Below are 23489 nucleotides of genomic sequence, written 5' to 3'. Positions count from 1 at the left end.
CGCGGCATTTGGAAATGTGCAGCATTGTGCAGCGGCAAGAAAAACAGCAGCAGCAGCAGCCACAGAAAGGAAAACAACTCGCATAACTGTGACTTGTATTAATTTTCAAGCTTTTCCAAACAGCAAACTGCAAACAAAAAGAAAATCCTAATCCCGCCTTGTCTTCGCAGCAAAATGAGTAAGGCGACAAGAGCCTCAATTAGCATTTAGAAAAGCCGCATCATCATCGCGATCCCATCATTAAACTCCCTATAGATGGAGGAGGACGTGCTGAACGCCCTGCAGACGCGGAGTGCCTACTTATCCGGCGGATTCGATCGCCAGAAGCGCATCATCTTCGTTGTCAACGCGTTCAACGATCTGCAGCTGTGGAATCGCCGCTATCTGCAGGTGACTCTGGACTATCTGAAGCGGTCTCTCAGGTGAGAATCGGGAATTAAGTGGCATTAGGCATTTGCCATTAGGCATAGAAACTTTAGAAACCGGCAGTGGAAATGCCGACGACTCATTAGCATATGGCCGAAATATGCAAATCGCCCGCAGATGATGAAGGTTCATTTTTTGTCGTCTTTAATGCATTACTTTTCATTAGACACGGCTCTCTGGGAGGGGTCTCAAAACGGGTCTCGAAAAGCGGAAAACGCCACACAAAATCTGGTTATTTATATGCTAAGTGTCAGAGATTTAAGACGACTAAATAATTTAAATTGTTTGAAGCCATAAGATTTTTTTTAAATAATAATACTTCGATTAAAGTCCATAGATTCATTGTAACTTGATACACATGTTAGTCAGTTTAAACACACTTTCATTTTATTAGCACACCTTAAAATTAAACATTTGTAAAAATGGTAGTAGCAATAAATGTTACCAATAAAAAACTCTAAAATAATTTATGAAAATTATATACCGCTCGTAACCTATTTGAAGATCAAACAACTGCCTATGGGCTTTGCAGCAACGCCCTTCTTTTGTTATTTCTCCGTTTTGGATTGTTTATGTATTGGCACAACAAGCAAATTGTTTAATTTTACGAGGTAGCCATCAACCAATCTTTTAAATACACAGAAGAGCCCACATGAATTATGGATATATTGATTGTGATCAATCAACTGGCAATGGGTCACAAGAGTTCCCCTGAAAAAGCATAGTTGATTAAAGCCAAATCCTAACTGGCAAGCTAATGAAGCACTTAAAGACGCTTTCCTCCAGTTCCAAACCGATTAACCAACCTGACATTAATCTCTTTCAGCGCTTCGGTGTTGCAGAATGGCGTCAGTGTGGTGGTCAATGCCCAGGAAAGCAGTTCGCGGATATCGCGGCAGCAGGTGCGCCAGATCTACGCCCTCTTCGGGGGCGACATCAATGTGGATCTGTATCTAGTCAGGGCGGAGGGCTTCTGGGAGAAGCATGTGGAGCCGTGCACCAAGTCCCAGGTCAAGGGAGAGGTAAGCTAATAACATTAGTCGAAGCAACAACTCAACTCATGAATGAAATTATAATTAGATTTAATAAGATTTGTAGTGTGCAGTTTTTTGTGTTCCAAAAATCGAAATGATTTATTTTCAAATAAAATATGCCACAAACATAAACCACACATTAAACTGCAGCATAGCAGTTACAGTTTCCACATTGTACTCATTATTTTTCACGGTGCTCTTTTTAAATAGCCCCTGGTGCTGTCGAAGGCGAGGCTGTTCAAGTTCATAGAGCCGCAGAACCTGCCCGAGGAACTGGGCGGCACCATGCAGTTCAACTACGATCTGTGGCTGCAGCAGCGCAAGGTAAGTGCCCCAATTTCTGCACCGTTCGAAACGGCACCTAATGGCTATATTTTCGCAGTCCATCGACGAGTTCACCAAGTCGCATGTGCAAACATTGGCTTCGATGGAGAAACTGTTGGCTCTTCTGCGGGAGCACAAGTCTCTGCGGCCGGCGGAAGCGGATGTGGAGCTGAAGAAGTGCGCCCAGATGCATGCCGGAGTCCAAAACGACATAGAGTCCGCCATCGACTTGGGTGAGTTGAGTTCGTCGCTTGAGTCTTTTGTTTTTTGAGCTGTTCGCTTGTTGATTTTTTTGTTTGCTCCCCCCGAGCAATTAACATAATTCGGTTTGCCCTCGAAGCAAACGAGTTAAGTGAGACAGACAGAGACGGGACGAAAGACACACATGTGACAAGTAAATCATTGAATTTTGTGTGTTTTCAATTAGAAATGCCCCACGTTTGGCAAACTTGTTTTTCGCGCCGCTTGTTGTAGATTTTATTGTGGGTTGACTTTAACGGCACTGAATAACATTGAAATTGCCTTTGGAGAGCTTAGATACTGAGGCCTATAGAAGGTTTTTTCGGTAGAAATGTGTCTTCTGGTAAGATAATTCAACAATCTACAGTTTATACAATTCTTGTATAGGCATTATTTTGGCTTTGATTTGTCAATAGAGAATTGTTTGTAAAATTAGAAAGATTGATTTTGATTGATTGGAAATGGAAATAAACTCCGCATATTATAAGTTTTTGTAGGACTTAGGCAATCATGACTTTATAAATTCCACATATTAATTCAGACTTTGTGAAAGCCACAGCCAAGAATCAAATACTTTTCTGGCTTCATTAAGTTATTTTCGAGAATCGTTTGCGGTTGGGGATCATTGTGCCCTGAGCAAACCGTGTTTCACAATGTTCACACTTCAATTTTTGAACAGCGACTTCAAATTCGACCGAGTTCTGTTTTGAGTGCGTGGGTTTGGCAAAACGACAACCACAGCAACAACGACAATCGTGACCTTTCACTTAAAGCCACAAAAATCGGTGATGCGCAACGAAATGGTGGCACATGCCACAGTCCAAAGAGCCAGACTGGGATTTAAAACCACTCCGGGCGTGAGTTTTCACTTTTGTGGATGTGTGAAAAGCGCTAGATCCGATTCCCCAATGAAAGCCATAAGATACACTCGGAAAAATACGATGATGATTTCTTAAAAGAAATATTTCCCTTATACTTTGGAAAATGACAGTCAAAAAGGTATTTAATAAGTGAGATGGTCTGATGAACTGGCATTGTTTCAAAATAGAGAATGATTTGGAAGATCAGATTATTTTGTCAGTCTGCTATTTTCTCAACCCCTTTCCCTTTTCTCTTTGCTTGTCGGCATTGTGCAGGTAACGCGATCTTGGCCCGCTTCAACGAGGTCTACGAGACGCATTCACCGCCGCCACAAGCGGTCGCACCTGCCTCGGAGTCCCCTGTGGGTCCCCCGCCCATCCCCGCCCACTCCACCACTGCACCTTCCCCGCAGAAGCCCCTCCTGCCGCCAGATCTCGTCTGTGAGCGCGCCCGCATCGAGTTGCGATTGAATGAGATCGAAAAGAAACAGACGGCCATCCGGACTGCCTGGCTGGAACTGCTGCGATCTCTGAGGGAGGCACGCGAACTCAGTACTTTGGAGGAGGGGGTGTCCTTCGTCACCAACTGGATCCTGCAAGAGGCCGAGCTGTTGCTCAGCCGCCAAAGGAGCGTTGCCGGTGATTTTAGGGGATGTGAGGCATTGCGTTCTGCTCACGATCAACTGGAACTGGAGTGCCGGGAGACCTACGGTTGCTATGCGGAGCTGCTCTATAAGATCGAAAAACTTGCCGCTGAAAGGCAGGCATCTGCGAAGGATATGGACCGGTGCCAGGATCTTCTCTCGCAGCGAGACTTCATGCAGTTCGTTTGTCGCTCCTTTGCAAAGCGATTGGAACGACGAAGAAATGTACTGATGACCGCCCTCAGGTTCCATCGCCTCCTCGATCAATTTGAGGATTTGCTGGCCACCGGTAACCATGTGGTGGAGGTGGACAGTCGATCGCTTGACTGGAACGAGGCTGAGCAGCTACTCATGCAGCTCACTAACAACCAGGAAATGTTGGGTGAGTTTAAAATTTTAACATTTTAACTAATGTAATTAAATCTTTTCGTAAAACAAATGTATGAAACCTTGACAACTACTTTCGAAATATAGCCAGCGAACCTTGACAAATATATGCTAAAATTGTTGGGATAATTACCATGTATATGACAAAAAAAAATATTGCGAACAAATTCCAAATACATTCAACAAGTGTCACGCTTTTAAATTCCAATGAATAGAAGAATAGACCAGCATTCAAACTGCTGCAACTTGAACTATTGAGATCGAACACAGAAGCCTCCAACATCCAAATCATTGGCTGCAAGAATAAACATCAAACCAAGACCAGCGGGCATGCGTTCCTTAGGAACATGAATTTGCATAAATAAAATAAACCATAAACATATAAAATAGTATATAATTTAAAGAAATTCTGATGGGTTTGTACATATATATGTAGGTCTGTCCCAACTCGAACCATTAACAACAAATCTCTAAGCGAGCTATATCGAACATCCAACCGATCTCTAAACATGTTTCCAACGTCCACAGGCCACGTCGAACGCGAACTTGTGCGTGAAGGTGAAAAGCTGAGCGACATGCTGGCCATGCCAGTGAAAGACGCTCTGGGCCGTGACCTCCAGCTGGACTACAGTGCCGAGATCGCCCAGCTGCGCCGGCAGATCGACGAGAGCCGGCGGCGTCGTCAGGTGTGCGGACATCGGCTGGCGCTGCAGCGGCTCACCTTGGAGCAGGTGACCCACATCCACGCCTACGAGGAGGACGCGCGGAGGGCGCGGGACTGGCTGCAGGAGTTGTATGCCGTCTTGCTGCGGTGCCACTCCCATGTCGGCTGCAACATCCACGAGATTCAGCTGCAGAAGGACGAGCTGCAGGGGTTCGAGGAAACCGGACGGGTGAGTTTCCCCACCGTTTTTTCGGGCGACTTCTTTTTTTGGGCGAACGAGATGGGGGAATCCTCCAGAGTGCAAGACAGAGAAAGGGAGTGCCAGTTTGGCCAACGGCAAAATGACCGAAAACATACTAAGAGCTAGTCGAATTTCCTCTTTATCTTGGCAATCTAGTTTCTCGTCTGGATCACTATGCGTATCTATTATAATTCAAAGTTTGTATTAATTACGTTTTTTGATTTAGAGCATCTACCACTATGGCTGCCAATTGCTGGAGGCTTCCCAAACGCTGCGCCTTTGCTGCAAACTGGAAGCATCAGGATCTGGGTCACAAAGCAATCACAGTCAGAGTTTCATTAGTGACGAACTGCAGCACACGTGGCACAGTCTGCAGTCTGTGGCCCAGGAGCAAATGACCAGACTGCGCGTCTCCGCCGTTTTCCACCGCAGTGTGGAGGCCTATTATCGCCAGCTGAGGGAACTTCGGCCCCTTTTGACCCAGGAACTGTCCGCGCAACTGCAGCAGCAGCAAAGACAGCAGCACAACCGCAGTAGCAGTGGAATAAGCAGCGATGCCGAGGCAGAATTGGAATCGGAGCTGTCTCCTTTGGCCGAAATGCCTCCGCGACTTCAGAGGCACTTGGTGGCCAGGGAGCAACTGCTCGTCGAAGTGGGCAGAATGGTGAGACTGGGAAGACTGCTGAAGAAGCGTCTCAAAGAGCCTTTCGTTCTGGATGCATTAACAGGAAAGAGGTGAGTTAATGTGAATAACAATCTATAATGGATTTGCAGTTGCGTGAGTGCATGGACTTCAACCATATATCGGCGGCTACTTCATTATGCTCAACGCATAAAACTGAGAAACAAAAACAGCAAAACGCTCTGCATATCAAATAAAACACGAGGAAGATTTTCACTCAGATCCCACGAGTTCGCGGCAAATTAACTAAGCAAAAACAACAACGCACAGAGCAAAGAACTAACAAGTTGCTAGAAATAAAACTAAAAGGAATGATAAATTGTATTTGGAAAACAACGTACAAACGGAACTTGGCAATACACTATAAAAATATAAAAAAAAGAGTACATTGTTTACTTGGTAATCATATCCCGAAAACAGACTTCAATTAGGGTTTTAATGGATTAAATAAATGATAACTATCCCATATAAGCCAAAATATGTGACCTTCCTGATTAACGATCTCCTAAGAAATTCTCATCACTTGTACAACACCTACCTACCTATTAAATCAAACATAATTTTATCGTTTTGAAAGAATTATAGTCATAGAAAAGCAATTCGAAGCCCATCAAAACGTACAATACTTCCCAAGTAACCGCAAACTAGACAGCCAAAAATAATTTTTGACTGAATGAAACAAATGTCAAGCTGCCGCGACGCACTCAAAAAGTTCCACCACCCAAAATTCGAAGAAGCACAAAAAATATTGAAATAAAATAAAAGAACTATTCTATATAGCAGCTCATTCCGCCCAAGAGTCGGCGTCCAAATCCAAGCAGTCTATTTAAGTGCGTGGTCCAGTGCGGTCGTCGTTCGGTCCTCCTTCGATTCTGTTTTTTCGGTACAGAGCGGGAAGTCTCAAGAAAACTGTCAGTTTGTCAAAGAATATATGTATAGAGCGCATATCAGATAAAGAGTGAATTTCCTGGAGAACAGGCGTGACAAGTGGGTCAAAGTGGGGAGCATTGTGATAGGAAGGTGTTAAATATAGAAGTGTCTTCATGGTGCCACTCTCGATTTCTCTGCATGCTTATCCCGGCAAAGTGAATAATTGAATCTACAATTATCAGAGAGACGTAGCTCACTTCAACTGGCCACTAGCCAAACGCGTGTTGTTGCTCCCTTACGTCAAACTAGTTGTTCCACGCCACAAAAAAAAAAGAGGCGCCAACTAGGCAGCGTACTCGAAAAGCTCAAAATGTTTGCCAGATTTCGTAATTTGTTTGCCAAATCAAAGGGCGACGAGGAAGTGGAGCAGGAGCAGGTTGCTCCCCGGCCGGAAGTGCCCAGCATTGTGGTGGATGAAGCGCCCAATGAGGTCGAGGTTTCAGAGGAGGAAGTTGAAAATAAATCCCCAAACGAAGCCCATAATCAGGCTAATGCCTCTGCTCCTCTGGCCAGCGAAGAGGAGGATTTGGCACAGAGTCCTCATGAGATCTTAAGTGAATCCTCGAGTGATCTAAGTCGACTTTTGGAGGCTATAAATGAGGCCAGTAAACTACCCGAACTAAGCAGCGAAGATACCCAAGGTGAAGATGAGGACTACGAGGATGATGATGATGATGATGAGACAGCCAGTACTTCAAGTGTCAAGACTAAAATAGCCAAGGCCTCAATAGAAAGGGATATTATCTTGGAGGAAACCGAAGAGGAGGAGGATGAGGTAGATTCAGCACCGGCGCTGAAAAGTCTGGACAAGATCAAGGCCCTCATCCGCAACGATAGTGAAACATATCCGCACAGCGACTATACCGATAATGAAACGCCATCACACTCACGCACTGCCTCAGTGGATTCCGGAGCTCCCGATAATCCCCGTCTATCTGGTGATTTCAGTGTCGTGGCCGATGAACTGCCCCTGGATTGCACTGCACCAAGTCCACTCCATGACAGTGGAAGGACCAGCAGTGCTGGAAGCGAGATACCCGGGGACTCGCCCCCGGCCACTGTGGAAGTGGTTCCCACAGGTAGCAACGAACTGGCCTGCGCCGCCATTTCCCACAAGCTGGGAGCCATTGCCGAGGTGGCCGAGTCTCTGGACGCAGTCATCCGGGATGTCCAGCAGCAGGAGGGCGTCGCTAGCAATGGAACCAGCAATGGCACTGGGGGTCATGGCATTAAAAAACTGGGCAGCATTGAGGTAAGTTTTAAAACGTGTCTTATAAAAAGATGAATAGAAATGTAGTTCCTATTTCGTACAAAACCACATCCTGCTTAATGGAACTAATCTCGTCGCTTTAGGATTGGCACTCCCGCTCCACCGAGGACGAATCTTTCGCCACCGCCTCTGAAGGCAACTTCACGCCGAATTCACACTCCTCATCGTTCCAAACAGCCTCAGGACGCACTAGCTCCTACATAGGTTCGGCTAAGAACTCCTTTGATGAGGCGGACGACTCTACGTTGAGCACATTCGAAATACCCGAATTACCACCTTCGCCAGTCAATATGTCCTTTGATAGCTCCGATATGAGCTACTTCTCCGCCCATCAGCAGCGGATGAAAAGTGAGGATCAGGACAGTGTGGTGGGCGTGGCAGAGTTGCATAGTCAGAGTGTAACGCCCACTCCGGACGAGGAGCAGCAGCACCTGCTGCTGCCACTTCCATTACCGCAGGCCATCGAATCGGACAGCGAGGTGGAAGGATTCAGTTTGGCCACGGGCATTACGACGGAGCTAGCGCCCAGGATATCCAATGCCCACACTCCGGAGGTGAGCCACCCAACCGCTGATAACACCGCTCCAGCTTCAACTAACCCCAACGCATCGAAACCGCCGCCTTCCTGGCGACGCAGCAAATACTACGAGAACATAACGAAACAGACGATAAAGGGATTTCTCTGAGAGATCTGGACCACCTGCCCCAGTTGAAAGATGAACACAAAACGATTTCCCGCCCAATTAACCAGCGCCATTTGCTTCTCTGCCGATCCTCGACATTCTTGCCATTAATTAGTTGGCATATTATTTTTGCTGCTTTCCCAAAACCAATTTTAGCCCATGAGCTAAAAGTTTTTGCCTGTTTTGTTTTGTTTGACATTTTACTTTGCATGATTGTTCACTGTTTTCTACCAAAATTTATTAGTTCTGTTGAACTTTAGCTTACCACATACTAAAATGCTTAAGCAAAGGCTTTTGAAATATTTTATGCTCGATAATTTTACTATAATTTGTTTCTTGCTTATATTTTCTCTGCTTTAAAACTAGTTGTAGAAATATTTATTTAGTTAGTTCAAATTAAATCTAAGGCTTGCGAAATTAGAGAATTCCAAAATGATTACAAAATATATTTCAAATATTTATAGTAAGAATCTAAATTCAGTTACAGGCGCCAGTCGAAATTTTCGCCATTAATCGTATGTTTAATATTTATTTATAACTATTTTTCCCACACAGTCACAAAACATAGTGCAATTAATATCGAAAATGTTTTACCCCAAAAATAAAGCTAATCATATAAATTTGTTCAATACCTCCTAACTTTTCAGATATTTGTTATTAAGTTTTCAATTTTAAGATTACCACACAAGTAAGTGACAAGTAAAATGTGAAAGTAATTTTAAAAATCCCTGAAAACATTGCATAACTTTAGGCTGGAAGCGGGAAAAGTCATTGCCATCATCTGCACTTAACCCTTGAGTGCTCTTTTCGACTTTTCCACCCTAAATAATTTTTTTTGAATTTTCCTCTGTGGGTGGCCCTTTCCACAAACATTAAACAAGTGGTCCTCAAGTGATTTCAATTATCTGAAATGTGAACTGTCAGTGGGTGGTACGGGGGAATGGGGTTAAGAGGGGTTGCTTGCTTTTGTGAGCTTCGTCAAGTGGCTCATTAATCTCAATTAAAAACATATAAATAAATCGCTCCGAGTGTGGTGAGTGAGTGAAAAGAATTTATACTTAACGAGCTGATCATCCAGAAAGGCGAACCAAATATCTATGAGTTTCTGTTCATGCCATTCGACCAGATTTTCTGACGTGCTGGCGCTGAGAGCATAATTTGATAAGTTCGAATCGTTGATAGCGAAAAATAATAATACACATCTGCACCGCATTGATTGCAGCAACTGATGTTGCATGCAAGAAGCGTCGGATATTGCACGGAATCCGGGGCCAAAGTCGAGCTACAAGACACGCATTTTGGGTGAAAAATACTTCACAAATTGAGGGATTGGGTATGATGGGAGGAGAGGGGATTTAAATGCGGGCGGTCAGTTTGCCTTGCATTAAGACACGATATCGTCTGGTTTTCTCCGCTGTTCTGGTGTTGTTATTTTGATCTCCACTCTTCACCCTGTTATTAAAGTACCAAAGCTGCACTTGAATATGTTGTGGTTGCATGTACCCTGTCTTAAATCGGGTGTATCAGACAAACAAGAAAAATGCTTACCCCTCTAGAGAAAACATTGAGAATTGAAGTTCATTATTGGTTTAGCTTACCAATATTAAAAGGTAAATGGTGCTATTTAACTATTATAATAGTGAAATGAAAAGGGGTAAAAGGAGGTTTGGTTTGATTAAAGTTACCCGAATTACAGGGTACAATCTCGTTGCATTTCCATATACCTTTACTCTGTATTGTAATTGCTGAAAAGCCGGGCGCAGGGCATTAAAAATTGAAATCATGAATTAACGACGCCGCGAATGCCAAGAGCACTTGTTTATTTATGTCGTCTCCCCTGAAGCCCCGCTTCTTCCCTCTCTCTCTAGCGACTCTAGCCCTCTCATTCACACTCTCTCATTTTCAAAATACAAGCCGGCTTTTCAAAACTGAGCTTAACGAGTGTCGAAGAGATCAAAACAAGAGAACCCAAACCTGCACTATTGAATTGAGCGAATCGGTTAAATTTCATGGGCCGCACGCTCTTCTCTTTCTGATCTGCTGCTTTCCGTAGAATCTGCTCAGTCTTCGGTCTCCGGTCTTCAGTCTGCGTATCTTTGGTCAGTCTTGTTCGAAGTTCGCGGCGTTCGGTTGTTCGGCTGTTGGGAAAGCGGCGAGCGCGTTTTAATTTTCCACGTCTCCTCCGCTCGAATAATGTGCGAATAAAAACATATCTATGTAAATTAAGTTAGGCAGAAAACAAGGAAGACGACAATAAATTTGGCACTTCAAAAAAAAGTGAAAAGAAACGTAAATTAATCAGCCATAATTTGCCCAGAACATTTTTGACATTCAAAAATGCTTGGCGCTAGTTTTTTGCGTTCACTCGTCTGAAGATGAAATCAACAAAGTGTGCTAAATTTATTGTTGTTGTCAAGAATATTCAGTTTTGTGACGACCCTCACAAAGCACAAACAAAATGTTTAACAAATCGAAAACGACGCAGAATGCGCGAAAAAGTATTTTTCAAAAATATTCGGTGACTTGATGCATTGAGAGCTTATTTGTTTGAGTCATTTGCACTTTTCGATATACTATAACAGTCCACGCCCCAGAAAATTTCAATCAACAATTTTTTTTTTTTTTTGAAATTTTTGGACAACAACATATGGAAGCAAAGCATTTCCTCAATTGCGCTACTGTAAACTTTTAAAAAGGGAACTTGCTCTTCCCAATTTTTTTGTTCGCTGTTTATTTTTAGCCGGCGCAAAGTACAATTAAAATAGTTTACATTACGCCAGCAACGGCGGCGACTATTAAAAATTGAGAGAAACACCAAAAATTACCTAATGGAGGCAGCTGGTTGCATACGAGCATACGCGGCGTATGCGTAATGTATTCAAAAATATCGAAAAATCCATAAGAAATGACTGACTGCCGACGACTCCTGCCAATGCAATTGGCACATGTTACAGATTTGACGCACATCCCCGCGTTTTATCTTTGGCTATATGCTATTAGGTATAGTAGCCTGTATCTGTAGCATCCCAGTATCTGAGTATCTGGGCTAGAACAACAGTTTAGCTTCGTGGCAGAAATCGCCGCAAAAATTACTCAATAGTTTGTTGTTTTAAAAATAAACGCGAATCGAGCATTGTCTTTGAGTTTTGGCGGGGCGAGGGGCTAGTGGGGTTCTACAACGAGACTAGCACACGCATCAAAGGCAATTTTCTCAGGCTCAATATGCAAAAAGTACACACGATTCTCTCGGCTATATAGCCATATATATAGACACTACGGAATAATAAACAGACACTAGAGCGACAGGGAGAGCGCGAGTATGAAGTCATAGTCATCGCGGCGGGCAAAAAGAATTCTCCGTTTCGAAAATCAACCGATTCGCGGAGGTTCTCAGACGATCGCCGGCGTTGATAGCGCTCGCAACGAACCGAAGGAACCGCCGAATCGAATCCCCTGGCTATAACTAACCCAATAAATTAAATCCGAACGCGAGTGACTCAATCTAATAGTTCCACTTTCGAGCAGAGTTCAAAATGCAAAACACGCGACACAAGCAGGGGAAATAAGCCAAAATACGAGAAAAACTAAACGACAGAGATTATAAAACGCCCACGTAAAACACACCAAGCTACAAGCACTCAATCCTCGAAAGTTAGTCAAAAGAAAAAAAAAGTAGAGAAGAGCAGATAGTAAGAAAAGCAACCATGGAACGCCGCCAAGCCCTAGACTCATCGATGTCTTCGCTCTACTCGGTCGCCTCCTCCTCCAATCCCAATCCCCGCCAGCCGCACACCGGCCACCAACTTCAGACGCAGCAGTCCCAGCTAGACGCCTTCAATTATTCAGCAACAATGTCATCATCGTCGCCGACTCCAAGTCAGGCCATGTCCACAGCCATGTCCACGGGCACGGGCACCGGCAACGGCACCGGCACCACCCACACCACACCGCCATCCTCCTCCTCCCTGAGAGCCACCACCATTGGCACCGTTGTCGTCCGATGCGGACCCATCCAGCTGGTGATAGCGCTCCTACAAGTGAGTTGTACTCTTGTACCCCGCAAACAATAAAAATAAGACTCTAAAAACGAAGCCAAACAAAACACACAGCAAAAAGGCCAAGAAATGGGAAACAAACATGAAGAAACATTTATCTAGATACGGGGGAAGTGTTCGGAGAAAGCTCTTGAAGTGCGCTAAAATTTATGCGGAAGGCGATCTGGGAGGACTCCGAAAGAGATTTGGGTCGGGGCATTGGGAGATATTGAATAAATCATAAATCTAGGAAATGCAGTCAGTTTTCCACAACACAGGAAAACATCTAGGATAAGCTTTCGTCATTGAAAACCCTTAAAAAAAAACAGTTGCATGCGATTCATGTTTATGTGAAGCTATAAAAAAAATCATAAAAATCAATAAGGTCTGTGTAGATATACTGACCTTTTTTCAATATAAATGAGCTAATCATTTGAATGACGACATAATCTTCGGTTATAATTAATGACAATGCAATTAAACATTTTTACTTTTTCTGTTTGCGTAGTGTGGCAAAACAAGTCTAACAGATGCAACACAAAGTATTGAAGTTCAATAGACACACTATCTCAGATTGTTATCAAACCATTTATCAATCAAATCACTATAAAACAACCAACAACTATTATTAAATAGTCCAGCTTCCATCAAAGTAATCGTAGGCCACCACATTCGTCACTAATTGATAAATTCCTATAATTATCCCGTAGCTAACCCAGCAGATATAAGGCAAAACTATGTGACTTTAGCACTGAAAAATTCATGAACTTCTAATGCCCAAAACTGGTTTACAATTTTCGATTGTTTAAACCGGCTTCCAGCAATTTCCGCGCCAATTAGCACTCGAACAACGAAAGCAAAAGTTGTTGATAGCGGTTATAAATATTTGAAAAGCGGCAGCAGAAAAACAAACGCCACAAAAAGGTTCAAGGTTGTCTGACATCAGAACAAGACACAAAAGCCAACTAAACGTGACAAAAAGAAATGTATCTGCCAGATACTTTCGACAATTAGGCGCAGCTGCTACCTGTCTGGGTCCATTTCAAGTTGGCTAAATCAGTTTCTTGAGAGAGAAACTTTATTTTGGGTCTTCTCCGCTGAATTTCCCCCTCTTCACCACCTTCAAATCGCTCGAACTTGAAGCTGCGACTTGAACTTGAGATTGAGAAACATTTCTGATGAAGCGCTACAAGTTTTATGCCCCGAAACAAAACACATTCAATAATTATGGGCATCGTTGTATGGTTTATGGTTTTTGGGCTAAGGGGAATGTGCCCCTTTTTGCACCAACTTTTCTGTTCATTCAACCAACGGTCCATTGAAATTTCGGTGTGCCACTTTGTGCCAATTTTTTCTCGCCATCAGAATAATAATTTTTGCTTCATTTGCCACTCGAGACTCACGGCCCCATGTGTTAAACATTTGATTTGATTTACCACTTTTTTTTCAACCCCACTTTTGATTCTGGAAATTATGCAAAAACATTTTGCTGGCGAGCCTTTCAACACGTTTCTGCTGTATGTGTACTCGTGTTTCTATGAATTGAAAACTCGGGACCCCAAAAATATACAGATTTCTTTAAATTTCCGCTGGCCTGCTTGGAAACAGTATTGAAATTGGAAAACGAAACTGAATGTTGCTTACCTGTCGTTGTTTTTGTTATTCTCGAACTGGTCCCAAATATGCTGTTGAAAATAAACAAGAGCGATTTCTCTCCCTGGTTCTCGCAGGTAAACAAATTAGCAACGGAACAGAGCCAAAAAAAAGCTGAAATAAGAACAACAAATGAGTAAAAATAAATACACAATATTCCACAATAAAAGCCAAACAGATGTACAGCAAACACACGCAAAATGAAACTAATGTATGAGCTGAAAAATGTTCGATGAGCTCAGCTCTTTATTATTGTTATAAATTCCACGTGGGCGGTGGGCGATTTTTTCTAGGGGCAGAAAGGCGGCGGAAGTTCTTTAAACTTTGTGCTTCAGCATAAGATTAAAGAAACAATAAGTTGGATGAACCCTCTTCGTCCCGCGGCCCCATGCTTAAAACTATGCAAATATGTCAAAAGTTTCCTTCCTTTCCGGGTTTATTTTTCGAAACAGGCAACAGACAATTCTTTCAGTTAGTTTTCCTCAACAGAAAGAAATTACGAGTGGGAAGATATTGTATTTTAGGATTACAAATTGGAAAGAACAATTTTTTTAAGCATCTTAAAATGCGACTATTTATACATTAAGATATTTCTTTTTCCAATATTTTCTAAATTAAGACATTTAAACTTATAAAACCAAGAACTAAGCTATTATTCTTTCTGTGTACCCATACTCCGACTCACAACAAAGTTGAGTTATTAAGATTTTGAATGTTAAGTGCTGGCAGAGAATATGAATATCTGCCAAGTTTTTAGTGGCACAATGCGATTTTGTGGTGACTACTTAAATGACATTTATTTGCCTGTGAAAAACAGTTGAAAATATTCCGTTGAAAGAAATGTCTAAGACATGTGGTAAGTTCCACGAAGATACAAAGTACGTTGTCTGTCGGCAGAGCATTTAATTGGATCTTTATCTCCATGGGCATCCCAAATCATCTTGTATTAAAATTGCCCTGACATGATTTACATATCCCCCAAGAAAACTATCAACTTCTTGGATGGGCCCCACCCAGAGCTAATTAACCAAGGCGATTCAACTTCTCGGTCATCCGGGCATCAATCTCAATGGATGATTCGCTTTTGGCTCTGACGCAAATTTCGATTACAATGTTTGTTGATGCAACACGAAAATATTTACAAGTGTTTGAAATGAGGGAAAAATGTTTTGGGCCTGGTTACAAAACGTTTCTTTTTATGTTCTTGTGGCTCTGAAAATGAAAAATTAGCTTCAAGCAATTAAAAGGCGGACTGGAAAGAGAAACTTCAAAGGCAAAAGATTTACATGTTTGCTTAGCTAGACTCTCTCTAAATAAATAGATTTCCCGATTTTCAGATTTTCCGATTTTCATTGTGAATGTGAGGCGTGCCATGAAAGCTGAAGATCTCTTTAAATTGAATCTAATGCGCGAAACTAATTTGAGCCTTTGCTTCGGCCACAATGAAGCAATTGGGGCGCGACTGGCGACCTGCTTCGGATTTTGGATTTTTAGATCTTGGGTCTGCGCAATCTCGAATCGCATCGAATCGGGCTTTGAAAACGATCTGCTCTGATTTGCACACGAGAAGGCACCAGAGGATGGAGGCGTAAAACTCTAATTGAATTTATGGCGTTTTCATTTGTAAAAGTCGCAGCATTTCACTCATAAATTGGCCAGACATATGAGCATGTATGGTACTTATGCCCGGCACTGTACGAGTTATGTATGTGCCATTTCCTTGGGCCTTTGGCGTGGGTGAAACGCCGCAGCTGCGCAGTGCGCACTGTCTAATGGACGAGAGAGATGGCATCACATGCAGCGAAAGAGACGGGCGATAGAAAGCCGCACCAAGGCTCAAAAGAAAGAAATGTTTACGACGCTTGGCAGGCACATAAATTTACGCATGAAAAGCTCGCGCTTTCCGCCCGCTCTCCAAAGCCTCCAATGAGTCGCGGGATCCCATTTTGTCAGCGAACGGGCCAGAAACTGCGACTTGGTCGCGTTCAGGTCTGCCATTCAGTCACGTGACTGCGATTTGTCACTGTGATTTATGATCGCTGTTTCGAGGCGATCGGCAAGGCAAGGGCATGGTTATAATTTTCTAGGTTGCAATATTGTCAGTTCAAACAAAAACAATTCTCTTTTTAAAGTAAAATATATTTGGAGTCTGAACAAAAATATTTTATTTTTAGATTTTTTGTAAAACTTATTTCTCACTAGCTTTCATGAGAAGTTTTAATCTAAGTGGTTACAATCATTAAAAGAGGATTTAAATCCACGTCTAATGCTGGCTTACGAAAATATATTCAAGCTGTGACTTCGATGGCACTTCTTCATTTGCCCGATGGCGTGTCACGGGGAATTGGCCGTAAATCTTATCAGTAATTGAAAAATTCCAGACCTAACTGGCAGTATCCAACACCAAAAGCGACGTCAACGTTTTCAAGCGCTAAAAATAATGTATTCTATGCGCAGACACAAACGCAGTCGCTGTGTCTTTGCCTTTTGAGTTTGGCTTGGTGTTGTGGACTCAGATGGGTCTGCGGATCGGATTGGGGCTTGAGGATCGGGATCCACTCTAAAGCCGGCTGGGGATGTGCCGTCTATCGGTGGATTTAATGCAGCTGCTACTTAGCGCAACTGACAAAACAGTTTGGCACGCACTGATTGATAAGCAAGGAAAGCGGCTCATGGAAAATGATTCAAAAGGGGAGCTTTTCAGGAGAGGTACAGTATACAGTGTCCTCTCACCATAAACGTACGATACATAAAGGTATAGCACAACGTATTGGAAACTATAATTTGTATTTAGCCATTTATCATCCCATTATTGCTCTTAATCGCTATGTTAAATGGGAAATTCTTGCGTCGACTCAATAGAGGCATACACGTTCAATTTCATGGGATGGTTTCAAAGCAAATACCCCGCAATTTCCGCTATCCGGGGGTCCACTGTAGGGGATCCAGCTGCTGTAATTACCGGAGTGGAAGCGATGGCTCGGTGGTTTTCGAGTTAGAGACGCGAAATATATTGCATGTTTACATGGCAACTGATAGTCGCCGATAAACGTTCAATGAAAGTCGCGCGATGAAGCCGACTCCTGCTGATGCTGCTGCAACTGGAAAAGCGCAACAGCAGCCAAGATGTTGCTGCTGCTGCAGATGTTGCAGATGGGAGATGCGAGTCGCGAGTCGCCAGTCGTGGCCAATAATTTGTAGAAACAATTATAGAAATTATCTTTTTGTTGGCTGCGAATTAAATTGAAATTTAAATTGCATTCGATGGCAGCAACAAGATTGCCCAATACGTGTACTCATAATTCGCCGTCAGCCTGGGAAAGTGCGACCTACAAAAACCTGAACAGAAATTGTTTTATGTTCGATGGTATTTATAGAACCCAAAAGTCTGACATCACTCTGGCACACACAGCTGATGATCGCGGCACAAAAGCTAAACCTCTGCTAAGTGAACAATAACAAAATAGCCAAATGCTTTGTGCGGTTTTTTGTTTTATGACAAAATCAAGTTAGGTTTAATGGAGGCACAGGGTAAACGCGTCAGAGCGTGCTATCCACAAAACACCGAAGTAAGTTCAGTAAATTCATTTGCATATGGGTATTTGTACAATACATTAATGTTGTTTGCTCTCCATCAAACCGCTCGCACACACGAATATTGATGCGGTTTTTTATTAGTCTGTTTATACACACTTTTTATGGCCCCAGGGGCCTATGTTTGATCAGGAGCAGAACAAACATTCACGAGCATTTGATTTATGTCGCTTTAATTAGCCAATTTCAATTTGTATTCAATTAGCTCACCTTTATTGGAGCACTCGCACAGCCACAAAATGAAATTGTTGCAAAAAGCCAAACATGCGATGCGTAAATGTACCTAAATTGCATATTAATAGGCAAATGAGAGACATTGGATTTTGGGTCAAGGCTGGCTGGTGAACTTTTGCGATGAAATGTTCGTTTTCACAAATGTGCTAGAAACTATATTTAAATCAGAACTCACAGAAAATGGGCATTGCATTGCATTTAATAATTGTTTTTGAGAAATCTCCGGGATTTTTAAGTAATTGCTCACCTTACATGTAGCTATCTGGCCAAATAAATCAGGTAGAACAAGCCAACGCCTTCGCAAATTGCGATTCCCAATTAAATCGGTGATCGGCGATCGGTATTTGGGATATTGTAGCCAATGGCCGTAATGAAAGAGCGGAGAAGGCCGGCGCTCTATAAAAATGCGCAATGATTTCACACAAAACGATAGCAGCAACAACAACGGCCACAGCATCGAGGTAATTTCATATCGAAATCGTGTTCTATCCCCTCCGCAAAGTATTAATTTAAAAGCCAAAAACGTGTTTCACGCTAAGCGCCTCGAAGAGGACGCTTGTAGCCCCTCTTGCCATCCTTCTTCCCTAAATCATTCTGTCCGGTATTGATAGAATCAGTAGTAGATACCCTACAACGATTTGAAATGCAGAGGCAATTATTCAATGAATAATTCCATTAGTTTTGCTAAATATACATATACTCATATATGTACATATTGAGCCTGTCAGAATTTGCAAAATTTGAATGGACTTTGAAAATGATGAAGCAGAACGGAAAGGGTATTTCGGTGGTCGTTCTTCTGCCCATGCATTCCATTCCAGGGTGTTATTGTTTTGAACCGCCGTTGGGGCTTTCGGCATTATATCATCGCCGTCATTGCCGGGTCTGCGGATGGGGGCAAAAGCACTCCCACTCCGACTTGGCCACGATCTTGGAGCACTTCCGCCATGTGGAGCTGCACAAGTGCCGGGCGAAGACGCTTCTAAATGTCCAAATGCATATTATGAATCTTAACGGCTGGGTGCGTGTTTGTGTGCCACTTGAAATACGATTCAATTTCGCAATGAGTGACGTATGTTTGTGGGGTGGGGAAATAGTGAGGCGCCCGTCCATATGCATAATGGTTTATTTTATGCTTTATACGTACATAAGCTTAGTTATGGTCGGCCTGTTTATAGTGATGTCATGCCATTTATGGTTCATATTTCAGTTAGACGACGTGATTATTCCCCCCTTCTCGCCACGCCGCCCGTTACACTTCAAAATTTATTCAGATTTTCGAGAATTATTGGTGTGTGCATATTGAAAACTCACTCACGTCGCATTGAGTCAGTGACTTCGACTGGTTTTTTTAATCGGTTTACATCGCCGCCAGTGGGGCACACAATTTAATTTAATAGCCCGGTTATTAGTTTGTATTTTAAATTGATTAATGGCAGTCGCAGATCAAAATTGAAACCCTTGAGCGTCTAAATTGGAAGTGTACAGCGCAACATCTGTGGCAAGAACAACTTTTAAATATATATACAATAAATAATCTCAGAAAAAAAAGGAATTTTCTCTTATGTAACATCATTTAAAACTATGTATATGTATAAGAAAAGTATCAAGATTTTGAGAATCAAACCCTTTCATAGTGTTGGTGACTAGGAAAGTTCGGTTTAAAGAGGTACGACTGTACCTTGCCCAACACATTTTCGTCGAACAAATTAACGCCCACGCAGCTTTCCCTAAGACATAAAATCCAAGCAGTGGCAAGACCTTTTTAACAGTTTGCGAGCCATCAGCCAAGTTCTTCATGGTTCGCCATGGCATGTGGCACTTTTCCCCAGCTCCAGCTGCATCTCCATCGACACATGCTCATCCCAACAGGAAAAACTAACGGATGCCATTACCATAAACAGCCGATGCTGACCTTCATTGCAATCAAACAGAGCTGAGGTTGTGGTGCCACTTCTGCTACTTCAGCTACTTCTGCGAGTTCGGAGGCAGCTTCTGGTGGTGCTACCAAAATTAGAAGCGGCTTCGGGAGCAGGTTTGCTTTTCCCTCGCTGCACGAGATCATCGCACACGTCTCCTGGCCTCCGATGTCAACTGCGAGCCGCATGAATGGGAATGCAGCCGGCTGCTGGGAGCCCAGGAACGTGACTGGAACGGATTTGGGGGCAGGCGAGGAATGCAGCGGACCCTTGTGGGAGAAAATCTTCGAATTGCGCATGTCCCATGCGATATCCCTGGGAAATGCGAAACACCGTATGGGAACTTGGGTGCTCCAGCAATATAGAATGCCCAATAGATATTGCGAAACCTTAAATAATACTCTCGGGAAAGAATCTTTCGTTATATATTAGGAATATAACACGAACATGTACTAAACAAAGACATTTTGACATAACTGATTGAGAGAATGAATTAAACAGTCTTAGTCCCATAATCTAAAACACACTTAAACCCACTCAGCCTCCTAACCATGAAACATCTTAAACACCATCAACTCTTCCAGAGTCCGGAAAAGATCTACATCAAAGTGGTGGAATTGGAGCCAAAGATCACAGCGCTTGGGGAGAATCTGGACGAATCTTTGCGCATGCAAAGGGAGCATGATGAAACTCTTCGCAACCTACAGGTAAGTCCATTTCCAATATCAAAGAAATCATTTTAAAAAACTCGAACCCCTTTTCAGAGTCTGCCGGGACCAATGGATGAGTTCGTCCAGAAGGCGGACAAACTGTTGGCTAGCAAGCGCATCAGTTCGGAACTGGTCAATGCCATGGCCGATACGCTCAATATTATTTGGCAGGACATACTGAATCTTCTGCAGGATCGTCAGCACCTTCTGATACTGTGCACACAGTTCCACGATAAGATGACGCAGTGCTTCAGGAAGATGGACCAACTGGAACTGGCCTGCGAGGAGACACTCCATCCACCGGATGTGCCGCGTGTCCAGGAATTCCTGAACAGATTCAAGCAGCTAAGGATAGACATGCTTACCGGTGTGATGGCAGCCCTGAAAGATGGCAATGAACTGCTAGCGCAGCTGGAGGAGTTGGAAAAGCTGGAGACCCTCGATACAAGACCAGAGCACATTAAGCGAGACGCTACGAGGGCAGTTCACCAAGTTCAGCAGTGGTTAGAGGCTTTGCACGACCGGAGAAACTCCCTAGAACTCGCCTGGCAGACGAGGAAAATCCAAATGGAGCAGTGTCTGGCATTGGCATTGTTGGGTAGGGAATTAGTCGACCTGGAGGCGGCTCTCCAGCAAGCCAGAATGGAGCTGAATACCATGTACAGCCTGGGCGAGTGTGAGCACACGGCCAATGAAATGCTCACCAAATACAGGGAGTGGAAACAGCAGGCCCTTCTCCTCCGGGATCGAGCTCTTAAGATCACGCGAGCCAAGGAGAAGGTCCAGTCCGCTGGTCACTTCACCGAAGAAGACGCATGTGCTAGAGCTTATGCGGTCTTAAGTGGCTGCACAGAGCACTTGGATCTGGTGGATCAGCGGGAACACTGGCTGCATCAATCCCGAGAGTTTTTCGCCAAGGCTGAGCACACTGTGAGTGTCCTGGAGAAACTAGAACTGGAGCTGACCAGCGTGAAACTGCCTCCTCATTCGCCAGAGAGTTATGCCATGTACTCCAAGGTGGATCGCGATGTTCGCAACTTTACCGAGGAACCCTTGCGCTTGGGTTATGGCATTCTCGACGAAGTAGGACGCACTCAGCCGGAGACTCAAGGTGTGAAAAGAGTCCTTGACGAGTTGGAGAACCGGAAGATTTACATCCAGGGAATCTGTGCCAACAGCAGCGAGGATCAGCAGAAGGTTCAGAGAGCATTGAGCGAATTTCTGAGCCACCACAATGAGCTTTTGGCCTGGCTGAGAGCCTCCGGCCAACTCCAATTGCAGCAAAGCGTGGATATGGGCTCAAATCTCCAACAGGCCAAGCAGTTCCTTCTCCAGCACCATGAACTCATGCAGGATCTCGAGGTTTGTGGTTTAAATGACCCACAATATTATTTATATGTGTCACCCATATCCTTTATCCTATTAAATATTAAGCTACACTTAGTACTCACTGGAATCAGACTACCTACGAATCGAAATTCTGTATACAAAAATGGTTCGAGAAAAATTTGTAGACCGAAATGCTTTATAAGGAGTTTCTTTACGTATGTTGTGTGATTCAGGTACTAAAAATGGCCACCTACATTTATAAAGAACGATTTATTCTGTTGAATGGGAAAACTAAACTAATGACAAAAATCACCTTGATTACCCCTTAGATAAAAGGCGAACTGATCAACCTGCTGCTCGAATCCATCAAGGTCCACCTGGAATCCTTGAGTCCGCAAGAGCGCTACGATGTGGACTCCAAGGCGGAATCCCTGCACAAGCACTGGATCGAACTTAAGGACCTGGTTCTTAAGCGCGTGGATTACGTGTCCTTGCTGATAGACTTCTTTGAGCTGGCCAACGAGCTCTCCAGCCAGCTGGACAACTTGCAGCGCCAACTGCAGCAAACTCCAGACGAGCACAAGCTGCAATTCCTCCAGGCCACTTGGACGGGCATCGCATCCACCTTCGGAGAGCTGAAGTCCCGCGGACAGCGATTCATCAACCTAAAAGTCTGTATCGGGGGAAGGCACTGACCTGACACACTCCCAGCTAGTTCCTAAGTTATTTAATCTAAGTTTTGAGGAATTCTCTAATGTCAGGCCGGCGCTGTTTGGTTATGCATGCTGCACTCTGCTTATGCTTCATCTATGCTCGCAAACTTTGCTTTTGGAACAACTAACTGCTGACAGCTGGCGCATTTGCACGCTGTCCATCAGCTCCCAGAAGCAGCTTGCTGACGCTGCACAAACAATCGCGAAAGGTTGGGCAAGAAGGGGCATTCTGACTATGGCAGCGCGTTGGAGATCTGGGATGAATGTGTACACTACAAAACATTTTTGTACACTTCGGTTTGTTGAGGTGTTTAAAAGTATGCTACAATTAGTTTGCAAAGTCTCTACTTGTTTCCGAAATAACAAATATTGCAATTATTGTAAGATTTCAAATGACATTTTTGAAGTGTACACTGGCGTTCAGATTTTGAGTTTTGGACAACTATGTTCATTCACAGTCATTTTCACAGGGTATTCCACTTCGCCACTCCCAGCTCTCCACTTATATTTTGCCAGCCCGCTCAGGGACTATAAATTATAAACAATATGATTTGCTTGCCCATAAACATGTATTCAAAACGACAACGTCATTTCGCCCCATACGTGAACATAAAACCGGGAAGATGCGGCCAAACAGGCGCAAAAGAAAATTTTTGAAATTAGAAATTTCGCTCTTTGCGGAGATTCTGCCGCGAGTTTTGTGCGTCGAGAGTTGTTGGCTCGACTCTACGCGACTCGACTCTACTCGACTCGACTCGAGTTGAGTCCATAAATAAAGAAAGCAATTTGCGCTGCCGGGCTATAGATAGGTTGTATGGTGCTGGTCGGGTCGGTCGGATCTGGCCTGGACTCGAGCAGAAGCGGCAAAAGTGGCAGAAGGCAACAGACCCTGGCCACAGTCAGTCACAGAAGCGTGCC

At 43.6% G+C, this 23489-nt stretch overlaps 1 protein-coding gene across 16 annotated transcripts in view; it reads left to right on the top strand.

Annotated features, from left to right (window-relative positions):
* The window catches only part of LOC6532491 (titin), a 128327-nt gene that overhangs the window by 1765 nt on the left and 103073 nt on the right, over positions 1-23489 (top strand). For 8 of the 16 annotated variants that reach the window (XM_039374424.1, XM_039374423.1, XM_039374420.2 and 5 more), the window contains exons 2-10: positions 171-422; positions 1253-1448; positions 1671-1784; positions 1843-2017; positions 3161-3910; positions 4444-4808; positions 5047-5555; positions 7381-7684; positions 7786-8256. In XM_039374424.1, coding sequence (XP_039230358.1) covers positions 256-422; positions 1253-1448; positions 1671-1784; positions 1843-2017; positions 3161-3910; positions 4444-4808; positions 5047-5555; positions 7381-7684; positions 7786-8256 — 3051 coding nt within the window. In that variant the 5' untranslated portion in view covers positions 171-255. Of the gene's footprint in view, positions 1-170; positions 423-1252; positions 1449-1670; positions 1785-1842; positions 2018-3160; positions 3911-4443; positions 4809-5046; positions 5556-7380; positions 7685-7785; positions 8257-10483; positions 10603-11677; positions 12423-20403; positions 20527-20583; positions 21892-22034; positions 22092-22187; positions 22530-23489 lie in introns of those variants that run through there. The other 8 variants (XM_015193908.3, XM_015193913.2, XM_039374421.1 and 5 more) reach the window with 7 other exon arrangements.

Source organism: Drosophila yakuba, chromosome 3L, assembly GCF_016746365.2.
Source record: "Drosophila yakuba strain Tai18E2 chromosome 3L, Prin_Dyak_Tai18E2_2.1, whole genome shotgun sequence".
In the NCBI taxonomy this organism is placed as follows: domain Eukaryota; kingdom Metazoa; phylum Arthropoda; class Insecta; order Diptera; family Drosophilidae; genus Drosophila; species Drosophila yakuba.
This window is presented reverse-complemented; position numbering and strand designations above follow the sequence as displayed.